Source organism: Hipposideros armiger, unplaced genomic scaffold (genome assembly GCF_001890085.2).
Source record: "Hipposideros armiger isolate ML-2016 unplaced genomic scaffold, ASM189008v1 scaffold_8, whole genome shotgun sequence".
Taxonomy (NCBI): domain Eukaryota; kingdom Metazoa; phylum Chordata; class Mammalia; order Chiroptera; family Hipposideridae; genus Hipposideros; species Hipposideros armiger.
Window position 1 is genome coordinate 2,432,598 of NW_017731358.1, and position 11,357 is coordinate 2,443,954.

Below are 11,357 nucleotides of genomic sequence, written 5' to 3' on the forward strand. Positions count from 1 at the left end.
GATAATCTTGTAAGAAAATCTAGTTTGTTGAACACCAAAGGATTGTAGTTTTTTTGTTTTGTTTGTTGAATAATGTATTTGTTTCAGGTGTATAGTATAGTGGTTAGACATTCATGTAATTTATGAAGTGACCTCCCTGACTAGCCTAGTAACCACCTGGCATTATACATAGTTGTTATCATACTATTGACTATATCCCCTATGCTGTACTTACATCCCCGTGACTATTTTGTAATTGCCAATTTGTACATCTTAATCCCTTCCCTTTTTCACCCAGACCCCCAAGCCTTCCCATCTGGCAAATACGTAGTTTGGGATTTTTTTTAAGTTACTAACTACCAATTTTCTTTAGTTGGTAACCTCTCTGCATCTTAAATATTACTAATATTATGTGGTTAACAGAAATCTATTTCTAGTACAGTGCACTGAGGGGAAGGAATCCTTGAGCCAGAGAGCTGCGCCCCTGACTGATTGGTTGATAGTCAGTCTTCGTACATGCAGATAGCACACTCGACCTTGTTGGTCTTTTCCAGTCTTACCACAATATAAGTTGCTTTCTTATATGTGTCTTTCCAAAAACATTAGGTCACTTCTTTAAATTGCTGTTGACTGCACCTTAGGAACGCTGGTGTTTACCCTAATAGGAATAAACTACTCAGGTGGAGTGTATATTCATCCCCATTTCTGCTAATCAAGTGTTAATGACCATTTCATTTGGACAGTTTTTAACTACAGTAGAATGATATTTTTTTTAACTACATAGAAGTCAGTGTATAAAACGATTAGCATGTGAAACGATATAGTGAATTTTCTGATGGAAGAAAAGATGAGAGCGAGTGATATAATCTTTCTTTAGGATGTCTAAAATTAGGTTCATTTACCTCACAGATGGGAGCGCTAAAGACCAACGTCTCGTATGTTCCACACTGAATTTCTACAAAAAGATTTTCTAAATCTTGTGAGTTATTTGATCAAAAATATCTACTTCCCTAGTGGTATTTAAGTCTAGAGAAGATACCTCTTGATGACAGATCCCTTTCTTTCTCTGAAAGCTCAGTGCTTGGTTCAGATCTAGTTTATCTGACCTTCCTCACTTACCCTTACTAGGAAAGGCTTTACTCCCCCTTAACTATTTTTCTACCTGTAGTTAATACTATTGATTCTTCCCTAAGGGCCTTATTTTTCTGTCGTTTCCACTGTCATCACTCTCATCGAGGTCCCTCACACACCCTCACTCCCAGGCCTGGATTATTGCAGTGACTCCTTAAACCATCTCCCAGCCTCTACTTGGCTCCCTTGCTGATCAGCCATCCACCAGGTGACTTTTCCTAAAATGCATTTTGGACTGTGCTTCTGTCCCCGGTGACCTGCATGGGTCCTAAGTCCAAAATAATTAGCTTACCTGTAAAGTATAGTTCCTGGAACATGGCACCTATGTGGTCAATAAGTCATCTACCCCCACTACTCCGCTGCTATACCTCTTATTCCCACACCCTCTGCAATGCTTGTCTTGTAGCTGTCGGTCATGCACATTCCTACCTTGCCAATCATTGTGCCCCCTCTACCCACATCCACTTATCAAAGCCCTACCTTTCTTCAAGGCCCACCCTAGATTCCACCTCCTACAGAAGCTTTTCCTATTGTAGCCCTTGATGCCTGAATTCTTTATTGGGTGTCCACTGAACACTGAACACGGCTCGCTGTGGCTGCTTTTACCTCGTTAGGCATATGGTTTGTCTCAGATTGGGTGCCCTTCTCCTTGTATTCCTCTGCCCCAGTGAAGTATCCATAACAGATGATCAGAGTGAACAATTACTTCTCCAGAGCCTGCCTGTCTCTGTACAGCATGGTAGTCTTCACGGCTGTAGCTTTTGATGGGCTAAAAACAGCCTTGAATAAGTGTTGGCAGTGACTTCATTTGTAAATTAGAATTGGGGGATGGAGGAGGGGATGGGAGTGGATAAAAAGGCCTAACTATAAATCTCTATATATCAGCTACGTTTCTTTTTTGTTTAATTATAGCCCTTTCCTTTCTGGTTCCTGGTATAATAACTTCCCTTCCTGAATATCTTTCACAATTTTTCTTTTTTTGTGCCCATTTTATCTTCCTTGTGCCTATGTTTTCATTATAAGTCACCTGAAACCCTCCTTGGACGTAGATGGGGTATGAATAGTTTCTCTGAAAGTCTTAGTGACAGATTCAAATATAGTATACTTGATTTTACTTCTTTACTCTTTCCCTCGTCTGTACTGGTTTCCACTCAGATTAAATCTTACGGAATAGATGGAGATTTATTAATGGCTTTAAAGCTATATCTCCAGAGTTAATCTTGGAACCTTTTAATCCTCTTCCATACTTTAAAGTCTGGACTGCAAGGAAATTTTTCAAGGAAAAAAAATATTTTGTGGTTTGATAATTGAAATAATAAACTGAGCTCCGGGGTGAGGGACTTCATTTGAAGGGAGGCTTCCCACCCCTCTCCCACCTCTGAGGAAGACACATTTTCTATTTTCCTTTCAAGACTTCTCTGCATGTCCTCCTGGTCTTAGCCCTCACATCTTCTTCAGTTACCCCCTTTTCCTGTAACATGTGTCTTCCTACTCCATGGACTACTTGTGCTCTGTATGATCAAATCTCTCCTATGCTAGAAAAACTTTCCCTTGACCCTGAATCCCCTGAAAACAGTCCCTCTCCTCCTCCTTTCTTAACCAAATATCTTGAAAGAGACACTCTGTCCATTTTTCCATTCATTTATAATAAATAGTAACATTTATTAAGTGCCTACTGTATTCCAGACATGATGCCAGATATTGGGAATGGTGGCAGACAAGTCACCACCCCTCTCTTCGTGGAGCTGAGCCTTCCTGGCCAAGCCTCGGCCCTTGCCATGCCACAGAAACTGCTCAAAGCTGCCTGGGGACCGCCTAGTCCCCAAATGCTGTGGCTCTTCTCAGTCGTTACCCCTCAGCAGCATAAGACACTTAGTTAAACTCAATAGTTTAACTTAGTGAAACTCAATAGTTGACACTCAGAAATCATTTCCCGTGTTCAAGACCGTGTTCAAGAGCACAGATGTTCCTTTGAAAGCTTACACAGACACTACCATGTAACCAAATGAGCAGGGCTCCCCCAAGTCCAGCTTCATGGGGAAAATACTTTTGAAGAGGCAAAAGCTTTTGTTCCCAAAACATTCAATATATCTACCGTCGATCTCAATATATAAATTCAGATGTATTAACCAGTCAGGAAACACATGGTGAATGATGTCAGGAGTACAGCAGATCCTCAAATAATGTCATTTCATTATAATGTTGATTAAAAAAATCAATTCCCTGCTGGTGCCAAGTCTGTGGAGTTCGCACATTCTCCACGTCTGTGTGGGTTTTCTCCAGGTCCCCCTGTTTCCTCCCACATCCCAAAGATGAGCATGTGAGGTGAACTGGCGTGTCTACATCCCCATCTGAGTGAGTGGGTGTGTGAGAGTGCACCCTGCTGCAAGCAGCCTGTCCGGGGTGGGGTCCCACCTTGCACCCTAAGGTGCAAGGATAGGCTCTGGCCACCCACAACCCTGAACTGGAGTACGTGGATTGGAAAACAATTATCTTACTTGTTTTTATTCACCTTTCTTAAATGTCTGTATAGCTCACATTTGTTTCAATGTTTAATATTAGAAGTGCTTTGGATCTTTATTTAGAAGTTTGGAGATGTTTTTGTGACCAGAAATATGACATAGGAACCCTCGTTTGCATCAATTAGCCTATGGTGAATTGATTTCATTATGAATCTTTTCTCTTAAAGTCACAGTTTCCAAAAACCTATGGACGATATTAAGTGATGACTCACTGTAAGAGTGTGATAGCCTTTGGTGACACATTTACTGCGGCAGATGTTCAGCAGTACTAATTTTCTCTATGCATACCAGCCCATCCAGGTGTCCCCCAGAAGGAAAACTGTTTGAACATTACAGTCCATAGAAATAGAAAAATATAAACTATGGTTTGTTGAAATGGAAAAAAAAATGAATTTTCCTGAGATTCTGGGTAAAAGAATTGTCCATCCACGTTTTGCTGGCTCATTTGCAGGCCCCACCCACCAGTACAGGTTCCCTGTCAAAGGCCCCCTTTTCTTTCTGAGCCCGCAGAGGCTGTCTTTAGTGTGTCCCATCCCCTTGCATCTGCTACTGTTCCTCAGTTCCCTGACGAGCAAGCACCCTGAGTCCTTGGAGACCAGTGCTGTTTCTTTGGCAGAGTGAAGAGGAGCTCTTTGTATTTCGTTTCATGGAGTAGTGTCAGGGGGGTCCCAAAGCAGTGTTACTTAGGCCCCAACACCTTACAGAAATGTTAGTGAAACCAGTTCTTGTATTTTTTATACTCTCACCTCAATATGAGTCCAGCGTGGGGACCCAACTATCCTCAGCGCTTCTGCTTCTCTATGAGGCTGCTCCTGGATTAAATTACTGGCTCATTATACCCCATTGCCTCTCACCCATTCCTCTGATACACCCAGGTAGGTATGCCTGCACCTCAGAAATAGCAGGATCCAGGCTCAAGCCGAGGCAGCGTTCCTTATTACCCACGGGTATCAATACAAAGCCATGAGCATGTGAAGACCAGGTAAATGGGCCTGATCTAGAAGCCTCTGGAGCCCAGAGACAGCAAGTTCACTGATGAGTCCCAGTTGAGGAGTGAGTTCTGAGAGTTAGGGAAAGGTCCTCTCTGTGAGAGAGCTCACGGAGCTCTCGGGTTGCAGCTGTCTGACGCCTTATCAGTGTCACCTGGAGTTTTGCTAAAGCAACGACTTCATGAACACAAATCCTGCCAATACCTTCTGGTTGCTTGTAGAATGTGCAAAATGAGCCTTTTCATCCTCCCAGTCAGGAGGACCCTTATTTATCCCACCGTCATAGGACAGGCCATAGCCCCTCTGTCAGGGCCACCTGCTAGTCCATTTGTATGAACTGGAAAGAGGTACCTCCGCTTGGTGGATCCTGCTGGGGATGGAAAAGCGGCTTGCAGCACACATGCCTCCCCCGCAGATTCTCCAGAACAGACAGCTATTAGCAGAAGAATGGCACATCAGCGCCATCATGACCTACTTTTTACATATGAGGAAACTGAAGCCCAGAGAGGAGAAGGAACTTGGCCGAGGTCACACAGTGAGTCAGTGATAAGAAAGAGCTCAGGGACCCTGAAGCCCAGCCCCTGTAACTTCTGCTGATCATCTCCATGCTAAGAAGCAGCAGCCCCACTGCCTAATCGGAGGAGCGCAGGCTCCCTTTCCGGGGGGAGCAGAGCAGGCTCAAGGATTGACAAACTCAGACCCAGGGGTCCCTTCTCTCTCACTCAACATTCCTACTACATGTGTCCTCTACCCAAAACAGGGAGGATCTCAGTCCTGGGTACTCAGGAGGGAATGATGACAAAAGATGTGGACATAAATGGAGGCAGGTGACAGTAACAATTTCTGCAGTCCATTCTCCACATCGGCAATACAGATGGAGCTGCGGCTCTGGTCTATGTAGAACAGTGGTTCTCAAACTCTGCTGTGCACCAGAATCAAAGACATAGATTGTTGGCCCTACTCCCAGCGTTTTTGATTCAGTGGGTCAGAGGTGAGCCTGAGAATTTGCATATCTAACAAGTTCCCAGGTTGTGCTGCTGCTGGTGGTGGTCTGGGGACCACACTTTGGGAACCACTGGCCTAGAAAAATCGACAAGCCATCCTTTCCTTCCTTACCTTCTTCATTCTCTTCCTCCTCTCAGCTCCTTCTTTGTCCTTTTCTGCTTCTTCCTCCTCCTCCTCTTCCTCCTCTTTGGTCTTCTCTCCATCTTCCAAAGCATGATGAAATGAGCCAGGCTCTGCTAGGGATCTGGGTTCTAGTTCCAGCTTTGTCACTGACTAAATATGTAACTTGGGGCAAGTCACTTCCCCTCTTGAGATATAAGGAGAGGCAGTTGCCTAGGTTGTGAAGTCCCCCACTGCCAACTCCTCCCCATCCAGGACCTATCCACCAGAGTTCACCTCTTCTCAGATCCTTGGCGCAATATGTGCTTGAAGAGAGGCTCCTGAATGAATCCAATGGGCGTGGAACTTGCTTCCAGCTCAGACTCTTGGACTCTGACCTCTTCTTCCTTCCAAATCTGAGCTTTTCCCTCTCCAATTGGACACGATATTTGGGGTCTTTCTAGGCCAAGAGGAAGGGAGAATGCGGTCAGTCCAGGCGATTGTCGAGGGGAGAGCCCTGGAACAGCCTGTGAGCTGAAGGGAATCAGGCCCCAGAGCCCAGATACCATACTCTCAGGGACAGCTGAGCGTGCGCGCCCAGGGCTAGGAGCGCGCCGGGGATCCAGAGAGCCAGGCCCTTAGACTCGGCCCTCAGCCAGCTGAGGCTCCAGCAAGGGGCGCCAGAGAAAAGCCCAAAGCTAGTCTGGTCAGCCCAGGTGTCCAGTCTGGGGTAGGCGGGTACGTCCTGCGGGGCGTGGACACCACCACGGCACGCCCCGGTCGTACTTAAGTAGCTGCGAGCCAGTGCAGGGGGGAAAGAGGGAGAAAGCCCCGGCTGCTGCTGACCCACCTGGACCCAACCCGGCCACAGCTAGTTGTAGACCGCGCCATGCGGGGCCCAAGTGTGGCTCTGTGGCTCTTCCTGGCTCTGCGCACTGGTGAGGCCCCGCCGCCGGGCAGTGGGAGCAGGCGCCGGGCGGGGGTCCTGGAGCTCTCCAACGCCCCTGGGCAGAGTCCCGGGGGCTGGAAAGTGTGTCCTGAACCCGTGTTTCACGGGTGAGGACCTGGGCAAACTGGGATGTCTGGAGGGCTTCTTGGAGGAAGCGGCCTTGAAAAAAAGGGGACCTTGTGACGCGCCAAGGACAGGCGCGATCAGAGGCGTGGATAGGAGAGCCTTGAAGTGTCCCGGGGACGTCGGGAGTGGGAACGCTCTTGATGGGCGTGGAAGCCAGAGGGTTTGGAGGCCAGAACGGCTCTACTTCTCCGGAGCCCCCGCGGGGACGGAGGAGGGAGAAGATCAGAAGGGATGGGAGGGGAGGAGGCGAGAGAGATCTCCCCGGGAGGCCTCTCCAGGCGCCACGCAGGATGCAGGGAGGGAGGAAGGGGCGCACACTGGGGTTCCCCGCGTCCGCACCGACCTCCTCCCAAGGCAGTCAGGGCCGGGACTGTGAGACTTGAGGTGGGACCTCGGGGAGCTGCTCGCGGGGATCGCGACAGGACGGGTTCACTTCATCGCTCTGACCTCAGCGATACATAAAAATGGACCTGCCCCCCGGATCGAACTCTGCAGTTGCCTGGCCTACCAGAGTGCAGTCTTGGAGCTCTAACGAGGGGAGGGCAGTTCCACATTCCCGAGTACCGCCTGGAGTTGGGGAGGCGGACGGTGGTGGAAGGGAGACTGTGCGAACCGGCGTGCTTGATCCCGGGGTGGGAATGGGAAGCACAGGCTGCCAGAGGGTGATCTGGTCTCTGGGGCGCAGGAACTGGACCCAAAGCCTCGCGTTTCCTGGCAATCCTGGCTGGGCAGGGTGAGTGGGCAGGGTCAGGTCTGCAAAGGCATCCACCTCAGGGAGCTCTGGCACCATTCTGCTGGGTCCCCAGGCTGGGAGCTCTCTGGAAGTCTGACCTGGTCAGATCAGGGGACCCAACAGGACCCCACTGGAAGGAGGGGCCTAAGCGGAAGCAATGCGAATCTGTGTGTGCTGACTCTCAACATATGTTTATTTATAGCACGAAATGTGGGTTTTCTCATCTGCTTTCTCAGATGATGAAACAGTCTCAGAGAGGTCCAATAAGTTGCCTCAAGTCACCAGCTGGGGGATTAGGAACTTGAAGCCAGCCTGCTAACTCCTCAGCCTCTCCTTGGCAGAGGCCTGGCACTGTGCCCCCTGAGGGTGGGTTTGCAGCTGGCATCATCACAGATGCTCCAGAAGGATGTAAGTCTCCTCAAGGGCAGCCACAGCCACTTCCCTGTCTCATGTGTCAGTTCATGAGGAAGGCCCAAGGACACCACTTAGTGACAACCGAGTCCCTCACCCTCTTGGAGGACACAGAGGCCCAAAGAGGGGCTGGAACTTGCTAGTCACAGAGCCAGCAGGACTCCCTAGCCTGTGCTCCTTCCACCCCCACACCCCCACCTCCACCCCGGGGCTGTGTGTGCTCCAGGAAGCCAAGCTGCTACCTGGGAGGCACTCCCTCGCCTCTGTTAAGGGCCTGGCTCTGAGCCACCCATCTGCCCTGAGCACAGGGACATGCATGGCCCCACGCACAGCTCTGCCAGTGAGCCAGCCCTTCCCAGCCTGTGACACCTCTTTGTGCCTCAGTGCCTCCCAGTGGGAAGGCTCTGCTGTTGCAGAGGACTGGGTCATACAGAGCTGCTGAAGTCACCCTCCACAGTGGGGGCCATGGGCTAGAGATGCCAGGGGAGCTGGGCCTCACTGTCCCTTACCCCCAGTGCGCAGCGGGATGGAGGTGCGGTGGTGTACCACCTCGGACCCGGAGCAGCAGAAATGCAACGACATGCGCAAGGTCTTCCAGGAAGCCAGGATTCAGCCCTCCCTCCTGTGCGTCCAGGGCACCTCAGCCGACCACTGCGTCCAGCTCATCACCGTGAGTCCTCTCCCTGCCTCTGTACTGCCACTGCCTGCCAGACAAGAGGGCTCTGACTCAGGAGGGAGCACACAACAACTTCATTCACCGGGAAAGGCCCTGATGTGCCCCCCTGCCAGGTTGGGCGATAGGATCTCGAGTTTCCCAGGCAACAAGGCCAGCTAGCTTCCTGCCCAGGCTTTGGGAGGCCTCAGAGAGGGCCCTTGCTCAGATGGGTGCCAGTGGGGAGAGGTGTCTGAGAGGCAGAGTTTTTCTTCTACAAGGCGCCTACTAAAGTGGGGACACCACCCACCCCACCAAGGGGAGCCCAGACAGCAGACTCCTCAGTGGCCCATGGTGGTTACTCACTCTGCCATGGGGTTTTCCAGAATAAGGCTTATGTGGCTTCTCAGGAAGGAGGACTAGGGCCAGAGGTCCTGGGTGGGTAAGTGGGGGTGGGAAAGCTTTGAGTGGCAGGAGATCTGCTAACATGGCCCTGACCATATTCAGAGGTAGGACTGGAGTGGCAGGACGCGGTATGGAGTGAAGCCTCGGGGGCGGGCACAATGGAGACCTGGGTTTTCATTTTAGCTCAGCCTTTGATATGCTCCCAAGACCTAATCTAATCATGGTCCCTGGGAGTGGAACTATAATTCTATTCATGGACTCATGACACACGGATAGTATCCTGCCATTTGTGTTTTAAAATAAAAAGGGATAAAACTGAAAAGGGCATTTATGGGATCAGTCTGCATCTATGAGAGAAAAGTCACGAAACGGGTTTGCAGGAGGCAGGGGGCTAGGAAACAAGTGGATGCGAGACTCACTTTTTACTACGTACCATTTTGTACTATCTGATTTCAGTTTTACTATGTACATCTATTATAAGTCCTATAAAATTGATAATATTTTTCAAAGAACATAACTAGATAAACGAGGTGAGTTCTTGGTCCAGGAGACCTGTCACCTTGGGCTTGGTCAAGTGGGAGACCCCTAGGCCCTGGTGGGGGAGAGGCCTGCAAGGCTAAGCCAGCACAGGACTCCTGGGCCAGACTTCAAGAACCACTGTGGACTCCGGGGCTTTTCAAGGGGCCCCAGGCAGACTGGTGGGTGTCCCTCAGCTCCCACAGGGAAGGGTCGGTGGGCGGGGCTGACTCACGTGTTCCCAGCAGGCCCTGGAGGCTGACGCCGTCACTCTGGACGGAGGAGCCATTTATGAGGCGGGGAAGGAGCACGGCCTGAAGCCCGTGGTGGGTGAAGTGTACGATCAAGGTCAGAAAGCCCAGTGGGAGGACGGGTGGGAGGAGAGAGGACGTCGCTCAGCAGTTTGTCCTTTGTGGACCTGGCCCAACCCTGCAGCCCCGGAGCTGGTCCATAGCCCTGTCCCCAGAGCAGTCCTGGAGTCCTGACCACGCAAACCTTCAGAAGCCCCCTGAATCTCTTTCCCGAGAGTGGAGGTGCCAGGGACAGACAGCTGACCAGCATCTGTTCTCCCTCATAGGGAACCCAGCAGCCCTTTAACTTCCCCCCCAAGCTCTTACTGAGGGGCTGCCCTGTGCCTAGTGCAGTGCTGAGTGTGATTGTCTGGGGTGAATGAAGCATCAACGATGCCCAGCTCCCTCACACGTAATTGACACTGTCAGAAGCCGCAGGAGTAGGGCTGGAACCAGGCTAGAAGTGGCGACCAGGAGCTGCAGAGCCAGACAGAGCAAAAGTTAAGCCCAGCTCTGCTCCTTCCTGTGCCTTTCTGTGACCTTGGACAACCTCCACTTCCTTGATGGGGATAGTGATCCCTGCCCTGTCACACAGACTACATGAGCCACCTAACCCATGGTTTGTGGTCAGAAACATGAGTTCCTTTGCCCCGTCCATGCACCTCACACCAGACATGCCTCGGGCCCAGCCTGACCTTTGTACCTCTCCCAGCACCTCCACTTGTCTAAGACCTAGCCTCTGTCACAGCCCAGCTCAGTTGTCACCCCCAAGGAGCTTTCCTGGGCTTTCCCAACCTTCCCTTTCCTGCTTCCCAGACCACTCACTCGTTCTGCTAAGGTCCTGTCCCCTTCTGTCTTGTTTTCTTTGTCATCACCACCATGAGTCCTCTAAGGAGGCCCTGGTCCTCATCTTTGGTACCCAGCACAGGGTCTTGCTTGGTCACTTATTGAATCAGTGACTGTCAAATGACATAGGACAGAGTCCAGCCCTGCAAACCAGCCAGCCTTTCCACTCAATGACCAGAAACATCCCTGCCTCATGGGCCTCAAACATAGCCCTTCCTCTTTAATGAATGCAACACATTTGTTGAGCATAGAGAGTAAGTGAAAGAGAGCCAGCTCTTGCCTTGAAAGAGCAGAAGTCAGATAATAAATAAACACACGCAAAAATGTGCTTACAAATGTGGTGGGTGAGTGCTGTGAAGAAAGCGAATGTCATTAGGGAGAAAATAAGGGTGTGAGGGAACCTATTGAAATAGAACAGACAGGAGGGCTTCTGTGGGAGGTGACATTTAAGTTGAGCCCAGACAAGTGTCCCAGGTGGGAAAGAGCTTGGTGCGTTCAAGGAACCAAAAAGAAAGGCACAGTGACAAGTCCAGGGGTGGGACCAAACAAAGCTACTTAGGTTGGCAGGGGCCAGACTCAGGTGTGAAAAAAATAACACTGGCATTGTTTTCTAGAACTAAACTTTATTCTGATTCTGGGTACCTACCACCACAGAGCTGTCGTGCGCGCGCGCGCGCGCGCGTGTGCGTGTGCGTGTGCGTGTG

At 50.3% G+C, this 11,357-nt stretch overlaps 1 protein-coding gene across 1 annotated transcript in view; it reads left to right on the forward strand.

Annotated features, from left to right (window-relative positions):
* The first annotated feature begins 6,562 nt into the window (after nucleotides 1-6,562).
* MELTF (melanotransferrin) overlaps nucleotides 6,563-11,357 on the forward strand; it is a 25,383-nt gene continuing 20,588 nt past the window's right edge. Inside the window, exons 1-3 of the mRNA XM_019650664.1 lie at nucleotides 6,563-6,663; nucleotides 8,460-8,614; nucleotides 9,766-9,865. Of these exons, the coding sequence (XP_019506209.1) occupies nucleotides 6,615-6,663; nucleotides 8,460-8,614; nucleotides 9,766-9,865 (304 nt within the window). The 5' untranslated portion in view covers nucleotides 6,563-6,614. The remainder of the gene's footprint in view (nucleotides 6,664-8,459; nucleotides 8,615-9,765; nucleotides 9,866-11,357) is intronic.